General features: G+C 40.2%; 1 protein-coding gene across 2 annotated transcripts; it reads right to left on the bottom strand.

Annotated features, from left to right (window-relative positions):
* Positions 1 to 789: 789 nt before the first annotated feature.
* LOC140187116 (phosphoinositide-interacting protein-like) lies at positions 790 to 20,597 on the bottom strand. Of its 2 annotated transcripts, none has more exons than XM_072242079.1 (2): positions 20,391 to 20,597; positions 790 to 3,288 (listed from the first exon to the last, which is right to left on the bottom strand). In XM_072242079.1, the coding sequence occupies exon 2, from the start codon at positions 3,250 to 3,252 to the stop codon at positions 2,851 to 2,853; it is 402 nt and encodes a 133-aa protein (XP_072098180.1). In that variant the 5' UTR covers positions 3,253 to 3,288; positions 20,391 to 20,597; the 3' UTR covers positions 790 to 2,850. The 2 variants fall into 2 exon arrangements, with proteins under 2 accessions (XP_072098180.1, XP_072098182.1); XM_072242081.1 differs by lacking the exon at positions 20,391 to 20,597 and adding an exon at positions 20,267 to 20,307.
* Positions 20,598 to 21,300: the final 703 nt, after the last annotated feature.

Here is a 21,300-nt window from a genome sequence, read left to right as displayed (position 1 = left end):
GATAATAAGAGGAATAGATAGAGTGGATAGCCAGCGCCTCTTCTCCAGGGCACCACTGCTCAATACAAGAGGACATGGCTTTAAGGTAAGGGGTGGGAAGTTCAAGGGGGATATTAGAGGAAGGTTTTTTACTCAGAGAGTGGTTGGTGTATGGAATGCACTGCCTGAGTCAGTGGTGGAGGCAGATACACTAGTGAAGTTTAAGAGACTACTAGACAGGTATATGGAATCTAATGTGGGGGCTTATATGGGAGGCAGGGTTTGAGGGTTGGCACAACATTGTGGGCCGAAGTGCCTGTACTGTGCTGTACTATTCTATGTTCTATCCATTAATGTCAAGATTATTTTTTCAACTTTGTCTCAATCTTCTTCAGCTCTTTCAGTCTCCACATTTTACACTTTCACTTTTATCTTTTGATTCTCCTTACTAACTATAGAATATCCTGGAATATTTAATTCCCATCTTTTGTCACTCCACAGTCACAATTCCATAATGTTAATTAGACCATACTCATGACTTGATAGGCCAAATGGCCTAATTCTGCTCCCATGTCTTATGGTCTTGTATCCATTCCTGCAATTGGAACTATTAATTCACCTACCATTTTGTTGATGCGTGACTAAGAGGTATAGATTGAGCATCATATTTTTCATCCATCTCAATTGATTGTAGCTAAATCACCCAATTCATTTAAGATACATTAGAAGCCTAGAAGTGCTGGGATCATGAAGGTGCTTACTGAATGAGTATGAAAAACACACAGAGAAAAACTGTGCTAATGACCTATTTCAGGTTTATTTCTGCCACACATGCACAGTCAAGATCCATACCTTTGGAGATACTTTTAGTGCAAAATTTTATGTTATTGGAACAGTCACGATTAATTACTGCTAAAAAGAACATCAAATGCTGATACTAAGATTCAATAAACTCTTGCCAAAGAGGACTAAACCTTTGTGTATATCCACACAGAAAGCTCTGATGGAACTCTGAGGGTCAAGCAGCATCGATTGAGGGAAATGGAAAGCGGATGCTGCCTGGCTTGCTGAGTTCCTTCAGTGCTTTACCTGTTGTTCTGGGTCCCAGCACCTGCAGTCCCTTGTGTCCTCGTAGTGCTTGAGCCTGTTTTCGTAATTTGTATAGAATTTAGGATCACTGTGGAAACCTAACCATCCTCCTCTTTACTGCTTATGGTTAAAATCACACTCAAAGATTTGCAAAAGGTATTCTTTGTTAGATCTAAAAAAAAGTAGATTGATGACTTAGCACCCATCACTTAATATCTTCCCTGATTCCAAATCATTACTGAGAGGTTCTCAGTCAAGAGTTAGTCAACCATTTAAAGTGCTCATGGTGAAGAAAGTGGTGATAACTAATCACATAAAGGGAAAGTAATATCAGATGTTATTTATAGTTCCTAAATTGAACATGATAAAGAAGATACTCTTTCATAAGCTATCTCTTGCACAGTTCTCATGTTGGACTCAAGCTAGGGAATGGAAAAAAAGAAAATGATAACTTTTAGTTGGCAAAAAAAGGATGTGAATAACAGAAGCTGTCACTTCTACCAATATGATTAAAATAAGGTATGTTTGGCTCATTTATCCTAAATGGAAGAATTCCCAAAGTTATTGAATCCATCTATGGGAATCATAAGAGAAATATCAAATTATAATCCTCTTTATGTTTAAACTAAATTTAATTATATTTATCATTTTACAAAGATTATGTCCTCACTTAGCTGAATTTTATTGAACCTCAGTAAAAGGAACACATTTAGCTTAACCTTTCTTTGCCAATGATGTAAATAAATTATAGAAATGATTCTCAAATTATGTCTATTTTTACAAAACATTGTTTTTTTTTGCTCCAAGGTGAAAGATGCTTTCAAAATGTAATTTGCTGATGTTGAAAGATGCAATTCTATCTTCATATTCCTTGAGATTACCTTTACGGTATGCTCTATGTAATGTACAATCACTTGCATATTTAAAAATTAAGAGCTGAGTTAGCAGGAAACGTAGTGCAATCCTCATCAGTTACAAATCCCGATGGGTATAAAGAGTTAACATAAGGTTCGCTTTGACAAATTCACTGGAAAGCAAGTAATTATAAGAATGGCTCACACTTTACATTTTGCAAACACCTTCCAATGAATTAAGGCAGGTTACTAATATTTGAGTGCAATATTTGGTTTTGTTGCATTTCTTCTATCTCAGAATGACACCTAAAATTATGCACCACTGTACGACTTTGTTCACACAAAAGACATGCACATTTTCTTCCTTGCTATTATGGAGTAATTGACTTAATTCAATAATATTTACAATAACTTTATATTATCAATTATAATTCATTACTGGCATAATTTATTTTACGGCTTCTGAAACTGTTCATTGCAGAGTAAATAACACTGTTTGAGACAGCAATTCTTGGAGTCTCATTTACTTGTAAGCTAGAACTGAATGACCCTAAAAAGCCATTGTTAAATTTCTGATCAAGTTCCACAACATTGGACATGAAACAGAATCTTGAAATCGTTACCGTTCCACTTACTTCAGGCGATAGCAAACAAATAAAATATTTCAAGAGCCACACTGTGACTTTATTCCATATTTTATGAACTTCCACTGTGACTATACTTCAAAAATAAGTATATAATTGATTATAAAGTTCTTGGGATATCCTCAGATCCCAAAAGGTGCCTATAAAATGAAGTCTGTCATGTTCAGTGAATCCAAAGCACATATATACGGAGTGGTTTATCATCTCCATTAATTCCTACAGGTCCACATAAATATATATATTATTGTGAAGGTATCCAAGAATCTCTGTTGTGCCATTTTACCTCACAAGGTAAACAATGGTGACCTCTGTTTCCTGAAATATCTAGACACGGACTTCTTTTCTTGCTTTTCTTTGAGAATAGGAAGCCAGACCAATCCAAATACAAGAAACATCATCCCAAGCGACAGAAATGCTGGCCCTAGTATATTGCATGTTTTCTTGGTGATCTGTGCAAAGTACAAGCCAGTTGCAATGGAACCCAAAATGAAAAATGCTCCTCCAATCGACATGACAATGATAGGTTTATGATAAACTTCCCAGGCTGTCTGTGGCTCTGAGGTCCAAATGGATACACTTCTCGAACTGCTGTAAAAAGTACTTCCTGCATGACTAGTCAGTAGATCTTTGGACTCTGAGCACAATGGCATGCCGAGATTCGTGTTCTCAGTTGAACTTGATTTCATCTCTGTGTCCGGGGTGGATGCCAGCTTTCTCTGTATCTGTATTTAAATAAAAATGCATTATTGAAGATGAGCAGCAGAGAGTAATATTATTTTTACAAGAGCAGCATTTTGATATATTTCCAAATATCTAAATATTTTTCAAACATTTAGAGCTGTGAAAATAAAGAATTATGAAGCAGGTCACTATCAATGCTCATTTTAATGGTGAAAAAATTCTTCTGGAGACCAACAAAAATTATATTCCACATATTCTCAAAACACAATGAAGAAGATGAAATGATTGGGAAAGAACTTGTGAAACACTATAATGAAGGCAAAAAGAATCAATAAAATTAAGCTATCAAAGAAAGTGAAAGAAAATAATAAGATTCTTTACAGGCACGTTGATTAGAAAGCAGAGACAGTGTGATATAAATAGGACAACCAAAGAATGGACACTGTTAAACCGGGCAAAGTATAAACTTGGAGAGTTTTCTGGAGTTGTAAAACCTCTACTTCCTTGTTTCCTTGATATTCTTGAACCTAAAACATTTATTTGGCTTTAGCTACTTTCTTTTGTGCTCTGGAGACTTCCAACCTTGTAAACTCCTGATACTCTCTTTGGAAAGTAGCATCAACTATATCCTCCAGTTTGCTTTTTGATCCTCCTGTGGCTGATACTAGGGAGGGCAAAGGTCGCCTTTAAGCGCAGTTTAATTTATGCTTTAAGTTGCAATTTTATAACCCTGTTGATAGTTTTACAAAATGTTTAACTTCAAACTTACAAATTTTGAATTCATTTAAGAGTTAGTACATGGCCAGTTACATCTGAGATATATTTCAGTTTTGATGTGGTTTTGTCAAATCTTAAGTCCTGATGAAAAGACACTGACTTGAAACAGCTGTTCTTCTCTTTCCACAAATAATTCAGAATCTGTTGAATGCTTCTAACAATTTCTGTTTTATTTCAAATTTCTATCATCCCTATTACTACCATGTCAGCTGCTTGGATAATATTTACCCAGATGACAGTGGTGGATGTGATTAAACACTTTCAACGTAATGTTCTTAATGAACTTAAATGCCAGCTGACATAAAACAGGGATGGTTGATTAACGTAGGTGCAGCCTGTTCTGAGTAATTGACTTTTGAGTTTGCAGTTCTAATGAAGGCAAAGCAGTCTCTGGTGCTGCTGTGAATGTGTAAAACTGATAGTTATTTCTGATTTCTGCACATGGGCAATTCAAAATGGAGATCTGGAAGTTGTTCTTAGTCATACTGGGCACCTATGCAGAATTTACAATTAGAGTCAGTGCATGGCAAGAATTTTCACTTTTTAAGTAATATTCTCACTGCAAAAATCATTGAAAACATTGAACGAAATACAGTATAGCTGATACTTAATGGTGGTTGAAGTCATAATTACTACTGAAAAATCTCACCAACCTGAAAAACTAAATTTGTTTAAAGGCTTGTTGTGTTATTTATTCTTTTACTAACTCCATGAATTGTTTGGAATGTTTACTCTGTTTCTGCAAAACAATGAAAAATGCATTACAAACCCATTTTCTTTTTCCTTTCTGATTTAAATCTTAAATCTGATGGAGTCCTCAGCTTGCTTAATGCCTGTACATTTGCTGATTCATTGTACTACTCAATGAAGCACCAAACTCAAAAGCATTGATATAGAACAAGCATTTTGCCTAATCAAGTTACATTTACTAAATCTTTCTGTGTGTGTGTGTGTGTGTGTGTGTGTGTGTGTGTTTAGACATTGGCCTTTTGCAAGCCAAAGCAAAATTCCAGGCTGGTATAGATTTAAGCATTCTGCAAAAAAATTTATAATCTCAGCAATTCTTATTCATTTGCCAATTCAATAAATGCTGAAAGGCTGACTATTAGGATAAGGCTTTTTAGTAATGACATGAAATAATATATCATTGTGATTTCAAAATAAAGAACGGGAGAGCTACTTCAGAATCTGGGTTAGCCTTACAGCCTTTCATCTCTGTAACTCAAGTGTTGAATCTAGTACAAACTGATAAGATGAAAGTCTCATCTCTTTGATGTCTATGAGAGTTAAATGTGAAATGGTTCAAGTTCCAGCCAGTGGTAACACACTTACTTTTGCTTGTGAATTTACTCTTCCCATAATTTAGCACAAATTACCATTCAACTGACAGTCTAAAACTATTTTAACACGGAACTAAAGGTTTATAAAAAATAATAGAGCAAACTGGTATACCTTCACTGAGAATCCTCTCCTTTGATCTGAAGTAGGGCTGATGGTTGAGGCAAAGTAAATGGAATTGTACATTAGACATTTGCCGAGTAGCTGAACAGAGTATGCTTTTCTGAACTGTGTCTAATGTTTATGTTTCTTAACTGTGATATCCTTTAATCTGAGGAGTCAAAAGAAATGCAAAAACCTTGATTGTTACATACAAAAGCATCTGAAATGTGTGTACCTCAATACAAGAAGCATCAGGAACAAAGGTGATGAACTGAGAGCTTGGATACGTACATGGAATTATGATGTAGTGGCCATTACAGAGACTTGGCTGGCACCAGGGCAGGAATGGATTCTCAATATTCCTGGATTTCAGTGCTTTAAAAGGGATAGAGAGGGCAGAAAAAGGGGAGGAGGGGTGGCATTACTGGTCAGGGATACTATTACAGCTACAGAAAGGGTGGGTAATGTAGCAGGATCCTCTTTTGAGTAAGTATGGGTGGAAGTCAGGAACAGGAAGGGAGCAGTTACTCTACTGGGGGTATTCTATAGGCCCCCTGGTAGCAGCAGAGATACAGAGGAGCAGATTGGGAGGCAGATTTTGGAAAGGTGCAAAAATAACAGGGTTGTTATCATGGGTGACTTTAACTTCCCTAATATTGATTGGCACCTGATTAGTTCCAAGGGCTTAGATGGGGAAGAGTTTGTTAAGTGTGTCTAGGATGGATTCCTGTCACAGTATGTGGACAGGCAGACTAGGGGGAATGCCATACTAGATCTAGTACGAGGTAATGAACTGGGTCAGGTCACAGATCTCTCAGTGGGTGAGCATCTGGGGGACAGTGACCACCGCTCCCTGGCCTTTAGCATTATCATGGAAAAGGATAGAATCAGAGAGGACAGGAAAATTTTTAATTATGAGGCTATAAGGCTAGAACCTGTGGGTGTGAATTGGGATGATGTTTTTGCAGGGAAATGTACTATGGACATGTGGTCGATGTTTAGAGATCTCTTGCAGGACGTTAGGGATAAATTTGTCCCAGTGAGGAAGATAAAGAATGGTAGGGTGAAGGAACCATGGGTGACTAGTGAGGTGGAAAATCTAGTCAGGTGGAAGAAGGCAGCATACATGAGGTTTAGGAAGCAGGGATCAGATGGGTCTATTGAGTAATATAGGGAAGCAAGAAAGGAGCTTAAGAAGGGGCTGAGAAGAGCAAGAAGGGGGCATGAGAAGGCCTTGGCGAGTAGGATAAAGGAAAACCCCAAGGCATTCTTCAATTATATGAAGAAAAAAAGGATGACAGGAGTGAAGATAGGACCAATTAGAGATAAAGGTGGGAAGATGTGCCTGGAGGCTGTGGAAGTGAGCGAGGTCATCAATGAATACTTCTCTTCGGTATTCACCAATGAGAGGGAACTTGATGATGGTGAGGACAATATGAGTGAGTTTGATGTTCTGGAGCATGTTGATATTAAGGAAGAAGAGGTGTTGGAGTTGTTAAAATACATTAGGACGGATAAGTCCCTGGGGCCTGATGGAATATTCCCCAGGCTGCTCCACAAGGCGAGGGAGGAGGTTGCTAACCCTCTGGCTAGGATCTTTATGTCCTTGTTATCCACGGGAATGGTACCGGAGGATTGGAGGGAGGCGAATTTTGTCCCCTTGTTCAAAAAAGGTAGTAGGGATAGTCTGGGTAATTATAGACCAGTGAGCTTTACGTCTGTGGTGGGAAAGCTGTTGGAAAAGATTGTTAGAGATAGGATCTCTGGCCATTTAGAGAATCATGGTCTGATCAGGGACAGTCAGCATGGCTTTGTGAAGGGCAAATCGTGTCTAACAAGCCTGATAGAGTTCTTTGAGGAGGTGACCAGGCATATAGATGAGGGTAGTGCAGTGGATGTGATCTATATGGATTTTAGTAAGGCATTTGACAAGGTTCCACATGGTAGGCTTATTCAGAAAGTTAGAAGGCATGGGATCCAGGGAGTTTGGCCAGGTGGATTCAGAATTGGCTTGCCTGCAGAAGGCAGAGGGTCGTGGTGGATGGAGTACATTCAGATTGGAGGATTGTGACTAGTGCTGTCCCACAAGGATCTGTTCTGGGACCTCTATATGATTTTTATTAACGACCTGGATGTGGGGGTAGAAAGGTGGTTGGCAAGTTTGCAGACGACACAAAGGTTGGTGGTGTTGTAGATAGTGTAGAGGATTGTCAAAGATTGCAGAGAGACATTGATAGGATGCAGAAGTGGGCTGAGAAGTGGCAGATGGAGTTCAATCTGGAGAAGTGTGAGGTGGTACACTTTGGAAGAACAAACTCCGAGGCAGAGTACAAAGTAAATGGCAGGATACTTGGTAGTGTGGAGGAGCAGAGGGATCTGGGGGTACATGTCCACAGATCCCTGAAAGTTGCCTCACAGGTGGATAGGGTAGTTAAGAAAGCTTATGGGGTGTTAGCTTTCATAAGTCGAGGGATAGAGTTTAAGAGTCGCGATGTAATGATGCAGCTCTGTAAAACTCTGGTTAGGCCACCCTTGGAGTACTGTGTCTAGTTCTGGCCGCCTCACTATAGGAAGGATGTGGAAGCATTGGAAAGGGTACATAGGAGATTTACCAGAATGCTGCCTGGTTTAGAGAGTATGTATTATGATCAGAGATTAAGGGAGCTAGGGCTTTACTCTTTAGAGAGAAGGAGGATGAGAGGAGATGTGATAGAGGTACACAAGATATTAAGAGTAATAGAGTGGATAGCCAGCGCCTCTTCCCCAGGGCACCACTGCTCAATAGAAGAGGACATGGCTTTAAGGTAAGGGGTGGGAAGTTCAAGGGGGATATTAGAGGAAGGTTTTTTACTCAGAGAATGGTTGGTGCGTGGAATGCACTGCCTGAGTCAGTGGTGGAGGCAGATACACTAGTGAAGTTTAAGAGACTACTAGACAGGTATATGGAGGAAGTTAAGGTGGGGGCTTATATGGGAGGCAGGGTTTGAGGGTCAGCACAACATTGTGGGCTGAAGGGCCTGTACTGTGCTGTATTATTCTATGTTCTATGCTCTAAAACATATTGAATGATCTGTCCTGGGTCCAGCACATCGATGCGATCACAGGGAAGGCAGGCCAGAGACTTTATTTTCTCAGGAGGTTTGGCATGTCACTGAACAGTAAAAATTTTCTACCAACACACCTTAAGTATCCTGACTGGTTGCATCTTGGTACAGTAATTTGAAAGTAAGAATCTTCAGAGAGTTGGATATATTCAGCCCGATATGTCATGGGCACATCCTTCCCCACCATTGGTAGTAACCACGTGAGGTGCTGGCCCAAGAAGATAACATCTATCATCAACTATCCCCACCATCCAGGACATTCCATCTTTCGCAGCTACCATCAGGCAGGAGGTTTAGAAGCACGAAGAACCACACCACCAGGTTCAGAAACAGCTACTTCTGTTTAACCGTTTGGTTCCTGAATCAATTGGCACAACCCAATCACTACAGTAGGATAACATTATGAATACTTTGCACGTAAATGGACTTTTCTGTTTGTTCTAGTAACTGTATTTCTTGTAAAATTGGGTATAATTCATGCTTTCTTGTGAATGCTGCTTATGTGATGTTATCTGCCATTATTGCTGCTGTACGACAGTTTTTCAGTGTACCATGCATGCATATACTTACACATATGACAGTAAACTCAAATTTGACTTGACTTTGATGGCAAAGCTGGTATAATAGGGCAATTGTCTATGAAACACTGAGTCTGACTCTGCAACCCAGAAGGGAAGCTGGGGGGAGAAGAGGCAAGCTGTGGTGACAGGGGATTTGTTAGTTAGGGGAACAAACAGGAGGTTCTGTGGATGAGAACAAGATTCCCAGATGGAATGTTGCTTCCGGGTGCCAGGGTATGAGACATCTCAGATTGGGTCCTCTGCATTCTTAAGCTTGAGGGTGAGCAGCCAGAGGTTGTGGTCCATGAAGGTACCTAGGAAGAGGGATGAGGTTCGGCAAAGTGAGTTCAGGGAGTTAGGTACCAAATTAAAGGGGTGGGGAGACCTCCAGAGTTGTGATCTCGGGATTACCACTTGATCTGCTATTAGGGAAAGAGACAGCGCAGGTGATCGAAGTTTGTGCTGGGGAACACTTTTCATCTAGTGATCACAATGCCATTTGTTTCGAAGTAAGTATGCAGAAAGATAGGTCTGGTTCGCAGGTTGAGATTCTAAATTGGGGAAAGGCCAAGTCTGATGGTATCAGCAAGCATCTAGTAAGTGTAGATTGGGAAAAGGCTGTTGTTTGGCCTTGCTAAGTGTACTTGGTAAATGAGAGGCCTTCAAAAGTGAAATTTTGAGAGTACAAAGCTTGTGAGTGCCTGTCAGAATAAAAGGTAGAGATATCAGGGGTAGGGAACCTTAGTTTTCAAGAGATTTTGAAACCCTACACAGATTACAGAGGAGGTGGTGTTTGCTATCCTGAGGCAAAATAGGATGGATAAATCCCCAGGGCCTGACAAGGTGTTCCCCCAGACTCTGTGGGAAGCAAGTGCAGAAATTGCCAGGGCCCTAGCAGCTTAGCAACAGGCGGGGTAGGAGAATAGCCAATGTTGTTCTGCTGCTTAAGAAAGGCTCTAAAAATAAACCAGGAAGTTATAGGCTGGTGAGCCTGACATCAGTAGTGGGAAAGTTATTAGAAGGTATTCTAAGGGACTGGATATATAAGTATTTGTATAGACGTGGACCGATTAAGAATAGTCAGCATGGCTTCAATTATGGTGGTCATATCTAACCAATCTTACAGAGTTTTTCAAAGAAGTTACTGGGAAAGCTGATGAAGGTAAGGCAGTGGATATTGTCTTCCTGGACTTTAGCAAAGCATTTGACATAGAATAGAAACATAAAAAAACCTATAGCACAATACAGGCTCTTTGGCCCACAATGCTGTGCCGAACATGTACTTACTTTAGAAATTACCTAGGGTACCCATAGCCCTTTATTTTTCTAAGCTCCATGTACCTATCCAAGAGTCTCTTAAAAGACCCTATTGTACCCGCCTCCACCACAGTCGCTGGCAGCCCTTTCAACGCATTCACCATTATGCGTAAAAAAAACTTTACCCCTGACATCTCCCCTGTACCTACTTCCGAGCACCTTAAAACTGTGTCCTCTCGTGTTAGCCATTTCAGCCCTGGGAAAAAGTTGACTATCCACACGATCAATGCCTCTCATCATCTCATACACAAGGTTCCACATGAGAAATTGGTCAAGAAGGTTCAGTCACTCTATACAAGATAAGGTAGTAAATTGGATTAGACATTGGCATTGCGTGAGAAGCCAGAGAGTTGTAATAGACAGTTGCCTCTCTGACTGGAGGTCTGTGACTCGTGGAGTGCCACAGGGATCAGTGCTGGGTCTGTTGTTGTTTGTCATTTATATCAACGATCTGGATGATAATGTGGCTAACTGGATCAGCAAATTTGTGGACTGGAGGAGCAGTGGACAGTGAGAAAGCCTATCATGGCTTGCACTGGGATCCAGACCAGCTGGAAAAAGGGGCTGAAAAATGGCAAATGGAATTTAATGCAGACAAGTGCAAGGTTTTGCACTTTGCTAAGATCAACCAGGGTAGGTCTTACACAGTGAACAGTAAGGCACTGAGGAGTGTGATAGAACAAAGGGATCTGGGAATACAGGTCCATAATTTATTGAAAGTGGTGTCACAGGTAGAGAGGGTCATAAAGAAAACACATTAGCCTTCAGAATTCAGAGTATTGATTACAGGAGATGGGATGTTATATTTAAGTTGTATAAGACACTGGTGAGGACTAATTTGAAGCATTCTGTGCAGTTTTGGTCACCTACTTATAGGAAATATGTAAATAAGGTTGAAAGCACATAGAGAAAAATTTCAAAGATGTTGCTGGATCTGGAGGATCTGAGTTATAAGGAAAGATTGAATAGGTTAGGACCCGATGCAGACTGGGAGACTGCTTTGCTGAACATCTACGCTCTGTCCGCCAGAGAAAGCAGGATCTCCCAGTGGCCACAAATTTTAATTCCACATCCCATTCCCATTCTGACATGTCTATCCACGGCCTCCTCTACTGTAAAGATGAAGCCACACTCAGGTTGGAGGAACAACACCTTATACTCTGTCTAGGTAGCCTCCAACCTGATGGCATGAACATTGACTTCTCTAACTTCCGCTAATGCCCCATCTCCCCCTCGTACCCCATCTGTTATTTATTTTTATACACATATTCTTTCTCTCACTCTCCTTTTTCTCCCTCTGTCCCTCTGACTATACCCCTTGCCCATCCTCTGGGTCCCCCCCCCCACTTGTCTTTCTCCCTGGGCCTCCTGTCCCATGACCCTCTCATATCCCCTTTGCCAATCACCTGTCCAGCTCTTGGCTCCATCCCTCCCCCTCCTGTCTTCTCCTATCATTTTGGATCTCCCCCTCCCCCTTCCACTTTCAAATCTCTTACTAACTCTTCCTTCAGTTAGTCCTGACGAAGGGTCTCGGCCTGAAACGTCGACTGTACCTCTTCCTAGAGATGCTGCCTGGCCTGCTGCGTTCACCAGCAACTTTGATGTGTGTTGCCCTCTCATGCTTGCCATTTCAGCCCTGGGAAAAAGTCTCTGACTATCCACATAATCAATGCCTCTCATTATCTTATACATCTCTATCAGGTCATCTCTCATCCTCCATCGCTCCAAGGAGAAAAGGCTGAGTTCACTCAACCTATTCTCATAAGGCATGCTCCCCAATCCAGGCAATATCCTCATAGATCTCCCCTGCACCCTTTCTATGGTTTCCACATCCTTCCTATAGTGAGGCGACCAGAATTGAGCACAGTACTCCAAGTGGGGTCTGACCAGGGTCCTATATAGCTGCAACATTACCTCTCGGCTCTTAAACTCAATCCCACGATTGATGAAGGCCAATGCATCGTATATCTTCTTAACCACAGAGTCAACCTATATAGCAGCTTTGAGTGTCCTATGGACTAGGACCCCAAGATCCCTCTGATGCTCCACACTGCCGAGAGTCTTGCCATTAAAGCTATATTCTGCCATCATAATTGACCTACTAAAATGAACCACCTCACACTTATCTGGGTTGAACTCCATCTGCCACTTCCCAGCCCAGTTTTGCATCCTATCAATGTCCTGCTGTAACCTCTGACAACCATCCACACTATCCACAGCACTTCTAAACTTTGTGTCATCAGCAAATTTACTAACCCATCCTTCCACTTCCTCATCCAGGTCATTTATAAAAATCACAAAGAGTAGGGGTCCCAGAACAGATCCAGGAGGCACACCACTGGTCACCAGCTTCCATGCAGAGTATGGCCCATCTACAACCACTCTTTGCCTTCTGTGGGCAAGCCAGTTCTGGATCCACAAAGCAATGTCCCCTTGGATCCCATTCCTCCTTACTTTCTCAATAAGCCTTGCATAGGGTACCTTATCAAATACCTTGCTAAAATCTGTATACACTACATCTACGGCTCTACCTTCATCATTTGAAAAGTTGGATTGTAAAGTTATGGGCCAAAGACAAGCAAATGGAGCTAGTTTGGATAGGACATCTTGATCAGTATGGACGAAATGGGCTGAAGGGCCTGTTTCTGTGCTATATGACTCTATGACTATGGCTCAATTTATAGGAGTATATTTGAAGAAACCTAATGATAAACTACTCAATTCTTTTATTGTTAATGAATGTAACGCACCCTAACATTGTCAATGTTCCTTTTGATATTTGATAAGAACATATCAATGTTTTTCAGGTTTTCAAAGATTATATAATGTTAATTTTCTTACAAAATATGTCACATCAGAGTTAGTAATATTGAAAGTCATTTGCTTGCATTTGATGTTGTTACTGTTTTATTCAATTACACTGTTCCTGCTTTAAAATTGTTATACATTATTTATGAGAGAGAAAGTGAAGTAGATTAGGTGCAAAAATAGGCAGAGAAACTCTAAGGATTGAGCAAAAGAAACAAGTTGTAAAAAAAAGGCAGCAAATATATAAGTGATTAAAACAAATAAATGTACCACAATATACAGTATGTAGCTGAAAAATTTGTTTCAATATAGATGAATCTATGGGGACACATTTTGCTACTCTTTGGAAGATAAGACCCTAAAAGTAGTTGCACAATACTGTAATTCAAAGGGCAAGATATGCATATCGCTTAAATTGGTGAGACAGAATAAAAGGGCTTTAATAACCAGACATTGCGGTAATTTCTGTGTGGCTAGAGTTGAATTGTAGAGGAGTTAAAGTTATGTAACAACTCATTTATACCATGTTTGTAATTCTGTGCACATTTCTGGTCAACATTATAAAAAAGGATAAGGAGCAATATTTCTGGTACTGACTTGTTATACTTAAGAAAAAAATTGAATCAAATTGTGCCGTTTTTGGTAAAATCAGAAGAGAAAAGTGATTGATGGAGATTTTTTAAATTATTAGAAAATATATTGAAAGGCTAGATACAGAAACGCTAAGTATGCATGGAGCAGGCTGTTGGCATGGTAGGGAGTCAAAAACTTGGAGTATTGACCCGGACAAATGGAATAGGAGATTTAGGAGAGCTGCATTGCCAGAGAGTGATTAGAACATGGGTCTTGCTAATACCGGATATTGTTGAGGAGAGTAGCATAGATGCTTTTAAGGGGAAGCTACATCAGCAAATGAGAGAAAGAACTAAGTTTATGCTTGATTGAGTTAGATGAAGAAGCTTGCGAGGAGCTTATTGAAAAAAAAGTTTGGCCACTTTGTCTGTTTCGGGTCAATGCATTTGTGTAATTAGAACATATAACATAACATAAATCTTCAGCGCACAATGTTGTGCCGACCATGTAACCTACACTAGAAACTGCCAAGAATTTCCCTACCATATAGCCCTCTAGTTTTTAAGCTCCATGTATCTTGAAAGACCCTATTGTATCCACCTCTACCATCTTCGCTGGCAGTGCATTCCACACATCCACCACTCTCTGTGTGAAAAGCTTACCTCTGACTTCCCCTTTGTACTTACTTCCAAGCACCTTAAAACTATGCCTCCTCGTGTTAGCCATTTCAGACCTGGGAAAAAGCCTCTGACAATCCACATGATCAAAGCCTCTCATTATCTTATACTCTTCTATCAGGTCACCTCTCATCCTCTGTCGCTCCAAGGAGAAAAGGCCAAATTTACTCAACCTATTCTCATAAGGCACGATTTCCAATCCAGGCAACGTTCTGGTATCCCTCCTCTGCATTCTCTCTATAGTGGTGAGGTGACCAGAACTGAACATAGTATGCCCGAAATGTCGACTGTACTTTTTTCCATAGATGCTGCATGGCCTGCTGAGTTCCTCCAGCATTTTGTGTGTGTTGCACAGTACTCCAAGTGGGGTCTAACTAAGGGCTTATATAGCTGTAATATTACCTCACGGCTCTTGAACTCAATCCCATGGTTGATGAAGGCCAACACACCATACACCTTCTTAACACCGTCAACCTGCGCAGCAGCTTTGAGTGTCCTATGGACACGGACCCCAAGCTCTTGCTGATCCTCCACACTGCCAAGAGTTTTACCATTAATATTATATTGTGTCTTCAGATTTGACCTACCAAAATGAACCACTTCACACTTACCTTGGTTGAACTCCATCTGTCACTTCTCAGCCCAGTTCTGCATCCTATTGACGTCGTGCTGTAACCTCTGACAACCTTCCAGACTAGTCACAACACCCCAACTTTTGTGTCATCAGCAAACTTACTAACCCACCCTTCTACTTCATTTATAAAAAAAATCACAAAGAGGAGGGGTCCTAGAACAGATCCCTGCGGAATACCACTGGTCACCGTCTTCCATGCAGAATATGAACCATCTACAACCACTCTTTGCCTTCTGTGCACAAGCAAATTCTGGATCCACAAAGCAAGGTCTCCTTGGATCCAATGCCTCATTACTTTCTGAATGAGCCTTGCGTGGGGAACCTTATCAAATGCCTTACTGAAATCCAATATACTTGATATCCACTGCTGTACCTTCATCAGTGTGTTTTGTTACATCCTCAAAGAATTCAATCAGGTTTGTAAGGCATGACCTGCCCTTGACAAAGCCATGCTGACTAAACCTAATCAGCTTATGTCTCTCCAAATACTCATAAAACCTGCCTCTCAGGATCTGCTCCAATAACTTGCCCAGCACTGGAGTTAGACTCACTTCACTTCTGTAGGAAAAATTGGAATTGGTTTGCAAGTTTCTGTGACACTAGTGTTATATAAGCAGGCAGTGAGAAAGCAGATGTATTTATGATATATATTATCACATTTTGTAGCAAGCTCATCCAAACAACTTTCACGGAGGTGATTCTTCCCTTGTGGCATAAATTAAAACTGTGCAGGTAAGGAGCTGAAAGCAGTTTGCAATTTTCTTAACTTAACTGCTATTCTTACATATGAAGGCCTGAAAGTGATATCTTGTGATGATCATACATGCAATGATTATTTCAGAATTAATTATCATTAAATGATATTATCACTATGCATTGTATTTTAGCTACAAAAACCCATTTGTCTTGAGCTAGTTGCAATATAAGCAGGTCGAGAACATCAGAATATAACTACTCAAGTAACATCATGCCTTAAAATACAAAAAGATTTATTATTCCTTGTAAGCCATATCCGGTATCTGTTTCTGGTTATTCAACATAGATACAGCATTTTAGATAAGCTATGAAGGGAACAGGAAATTGGTAAATAGCTACTCTTAATCAATTCTAATCTGCTTTCACTGTTGGAGCTTCTGGGTGCGGAATGATATAATTAAAGGAGGTGGACTGCTTATCGTCAAATTTACTCAAAAGCTAGCAACTCATACTGAATAGTGCACTCAGGCAGAAAATTGCCATATGCATTGTTGGTACAGAAATTTCTGAAAATTTTAATGGATATCAACAACTCCTGGCTATAATGCTCACTGTGTTTTAATCATAGTTAAAATGTATGTACAAATCGGAATCAGATTCAATATCACTGGCATATGTCATGAAATTTGTTAACTTTGCAATAGCCGTACAATGCAATACATGGTAAATATTAAAAAAACTGAGTTACAGAGGTGTGTGTGTATATATATATATAAATAATAGTTGTTAAAATAAGTACGCAAAAACAGAAATAAATAAAATAGTGGGGTTGTGATTTCATTTGGAAATCAGATGGTGGAGGGGAAGAAGCTGTTCCTGAATCACTGAGTGAACGCCTTCAGGCTTCTGTATCTCCTTCCTGATGGTAACAATGAGAAGAGGGCATGTCCTGGGTGGTGGGGATCCTTAATGATGGATGCCACCTTCCTGTGGCGCTGCTCCTTGAAGATATCTTGGATACTACAGAGGCTAGTACCCATGATGGAGCTGACTAACTTGACAACTTTCTTTGATCCTGTCCAGTAGTCCCCGTACCAGACGGTGATGCAGCCAATCAGAATGCTCTCCATGTCAGAATAACTTAATTTTGTTTTCTCTACTGGTCTCATTAACTTTGAATCTCTTACAGGGAAATTTTTTTACAAAGTGAAACAAATAGATGTTAACACCATTTAAAAGCTGTAACGGAGATGTCAGCATTTAGACACCAAAGATTTGCCCTCCTTCAGCAGGTGCAGTTATTTGTTCTTGGTCTATGAAGTGTAATGATACAGTATATAGGATAGGTGACTTTGAATGAAATTTTAAAATGTGATTGATCAAATGTTAGATTGATTTACATTATCAGGGAACTAATAAAATTATATGCCACAAATAAATAATCATTAATGTTTTTAAGTGTCCTTTGGTTAATTGAATTCATTTTCTACTGAGCATGGCTAGATGTTGTTTGACCTACACCAAAGAGGAATTCACACAGAACCTCATATTCTAGCCAAGAATAAGAAGCAAATTTTTACAGCTAAGTGTCTGCAGATAGGCTTTCAAAGTGTTGATTTGACAGCAATTAAAGCCATAGTGTTTTCAGTTTTGGCAATTTTTCTTTAATTTTCTTTCTGAAATTATTAGATAACTAAATGCTAATTTTCTGAAAGCTGTGAATAACTGCCTATACAAATAGGGGTAGTGACAATTGATGACAATTGCAACTCAAACAGTTAATAGCAATAATGAGCCAATGAAAACTCAACATGCACAATTAACATAAACCATCAAGTCAATTTCACAAGTTGACAATATAGATAAATCCCTATAATGTTCTAGGTCAGCAGTTCGCAAACTTTCTAATGCCATGGATCCCTACCATTAAGCAAGGGGTCTGTGCTTACCCCTTGCTAACCAAGTTAGGAAACCCTGTCTAGGTTAATAACAGTTTGGAACATTTGCTGTACACAGTCTAAGCCATTGGGTGAAGGCTGAAGGATTTACCATAATTCAGATTTTGGACTACGCCCCTGGAAAGTAGATTCTAACAATCTTTCCAATTGTAATAAATCCCCGGAAGTACCTAAAAAGGCAACAGCAGACAGCAGATTTGAAAGTGTTTTATAAATGCACTTTGTATTTTATTGATGAAAAGGTTTTTCTTCAATTGACTTAATTCTCCTTTCTATAATTCCCCATGTTATGGGTGCTATACAAACACAATATATCATAGTTGCAACATGGCCTTGTTTTATAGAACAAGGAACTTTCAAAAGACTAAAGTTCTGCACAATTGGTATGAATTGTTTATATGTTTAAGACTTAATCTAACTGCAGAGAAAAGTTATATAAAAAGATTGAGCTTTGGCATTGTCAAATTTAAATCACAGTTCTTATAACAAAGTCCTTGTATCGATTAAAATACAGACCCTACCTTATATTGACTTAAGATTTAGATCAATAGTCATACATTTGTAACTGAAACATTTCCAATTTGGTAACACCTTCAGGTACTTAAGTATGATAGAAAATCCAAGTGCACCTGGAGTCAAACAGTGTATCAGTCACAATGAAACAATGTAAGAAAGACTGTGGGCGATTCCAGTATTTTCTGCAACAAACCCATTGTTTATTACTAACTTTTATCCACTCCAGATTGGGATCACTTTCTAGAGTGTACATGTTTGTGAATTATCATATTGTCAATGATTTGTCCATTTACAAAATACCTTTCAGATTGCATCACTTCCATCTTGGGTTGATAGAAATTTGTCCCTCAGCCTGTGATTCCTAGCCACTGTTTAATTCTGCAATAGAATACTGACAACTCCTGGGCCACCTTCCGACTCTTTCTTCCCCTTCATCATGACCACTTAGACTTGCCTCTGTAGTGTAGCATGACCCAGTTCATCAATTGGTACCACCATCACTCTTAACCATTTTATCTTCAAGTTAATGCTGTCCTGGCTAAACTCTATAAACTTGTCTCTGCACTTTTCCTCTCTCAACCTCCTAAGGCCCATCAACCGGTTTAAGCAGCTCCCTGCAGATCGACTCATTACTTATATTATAATTGTTCAACTCTTTTAAATCTAAATTCTCTGCATTATTCTGTATGACATCAGAGTTGTAAAGAATGGATCTGCATGAGCAGTGTGCAAGAGATGATTTTCAGGGTCCCTCAATACAAGTGACAACAATGAACAAAATTACCAATTTACAATTTACTTCATACTCCAGTAAGTGGCAAATTTAAAATTCCTATCCTCATTTTCAAGCTGCTCGAAGGAATTACTCTTCTATCCTCAGTAACCACCCTCCAATCTCCACTGCTGAGAATTCCACCTTTTCCTAGCCTCTTGGGAACCCCAGGTCACTCCCTTTTCCCTTCTCCCCATCACTCACCATTTCTGTCACCTTGTCAGTTCTCTTCCTAAATCTCTTCAGCTATTTCACCCCCGTTGGGACACTCCACATGAACAATTCGGCAGAGTGTGACAAATCTTATCTCACTAGAGCAGAAATGCCAATTGTTGCTGGCATGGTACCGTTTCTCTGCTTCCCATCCAGACAACATCTATTTCTCAGATATAAATTGATTAGGGTGAGGGAAGCCCCACCCCCAACACACACAATGTGCAATTACACTCCTGGTAATTAGCTAACACCGCTGGGCACGTCACGTATCGATTTGCTCTGTAAAAGTGCTCCAAATTACCATTTATTTTCCACTCTCACGGCTCGCTATTCTTTTGGGATTACTGTATCCCATGATTTATTGTTGGAGTTGTGGTAGCTTTGGGCGCGGCTTCTCGTTGCCAGTTGTTTTTTATCCGCTTTCTGCCTCTATATAAACATTTACATTGAGTGGCGGTGCAGCTGCTCCGGGCTCGACACAGCCATTGATCGGGACTTCGCTTGTGTGCAAACTCCCAAAGAGTCCTTTGCAAAACCCTCTTATCCCAATGCGTAATACTGCCCACAAACACTACAGTTGAACACAAGTCTGGAGAACTAACCACCCCTTTTATTACTCTATAATCTGTGTAGTGCCGCGTCTCAAATTTCTTTAATCGCTCCGACCAGACGCTTGAGCTACGGTCAGCTCCCAGTTCAACCACCCCTGTTCTGTCACCCCACCTGCTCTTCCTTTTCATCTTCACCCCCACTTCCCGAACCTCTCAGCCTCTCCCAGGTTGATGAATGAATCACCGTGACAACTGACAGTGCGCTCTCAACTTCTGGATATTAAACGTAAAGGGGAAGTTACAATCTGGCGCTTTGATTCAAACACATTTTAACCATTTCAGATCCAGTGTGTGTACTTGTCAAAAGTTGGAAATAACGATTACAGCAACACAGCCGCTTGTAATTTAAACTCTCCTTACATCTCACATGTTTTTGCGCTTTCATCGATCTCGCTCTTCAGTTACCACCCAGCTTCCTCACACTCGTCAGTCTCGTCCCGGTCTTTGCGCCCCATCCCTCTCGACCGGTAGTAAAGATACTTGCCTTCACTCCTTCCCAGCTCTGACACCTCTTTCCGCCGGGCGCTCGCGTTCTCCTTATCCCAAGGTCCCGTCTATGGAAAGCCCCAAAACGAAATGAGATTAAGGCTGTGCCTCCCCCTTGTAGTTTGTCATGGGAAACATTGCTCTCCGTTAAAGAGCGACAGATGTATAACAGCGAGAATTCATGATATGAATAGCGACAGGCAGATCTTTTACCGGGGCGGGAACTGAATTACATCATCGCCAGGCTAAACGTCAGATTAGAAACCACAGCTTCAGTGCAAATTTTAATGCACTGATTAATTCATATCATTAGAGGCTAGTGTTTGCTGCGTAATTCACAACTTTTCTATTCATAAGCTATATTGAAAAAAAGGAAAATGATGCATAACATTGGAGACTTTTTTATGCACATTAATGTTTCTAATAAGAAACAAGAAACTTTCCTCAGCTTTATTCTCATTATACGCTCCTTCATAGAACCATAGAAACCATAGAAACTACAGCACAGAAACAGACCTTTTGGCCCTTCTTGGCTGTGCCGAACCATTTTCTGCCTAGTCCCACTGACCTGCACACAGACCATATCCCTCCATACACCTCCCATCCATGTATCTGTCCAATTTATTCTTAAATGTTAAAAAAGAACCCGCATTTACCACCTCGTCTGGCAGCTCATTCCATACTCCCACCAATCTCTGTGTGAAGAAGCACCCCCTAATGTTCCCTTTAAACTTTTCCCCCCTCACCCTTAACCCATGTCCTCTTTTTTTTCTCCCCTTGCCTCAGTGGAAAAAGCCTGCTTGCATTCACTCTATCTATACCCATCATAATTTTATATACCTCTATCAAATCTCCCCTCAATCTTCTACGCTCCAGGGAATAAAGTCCTAACCTATTCAACCTTTCTC

Source organism: Mobula birostris, chromosome 24 (genome assembly GCF_030028105.1).
Source record: "Mobula birostris isolate sMobBir1 chromosome 24, sMobBir1.hap1, whole genome shotgun sequence".
Classification (NCBI taxonomy): Eukaryota; Metazoa; Chordata; class Chondrichthyes; order Myliobatiformes; family Myliobatidae; genus Mobula; species Mobula birostris.
The sequence above is the reverse complement of the archived record's forward strand: the minus strand, read 5'-3'. Positions and strand labels throughout refer to the sequence as shown.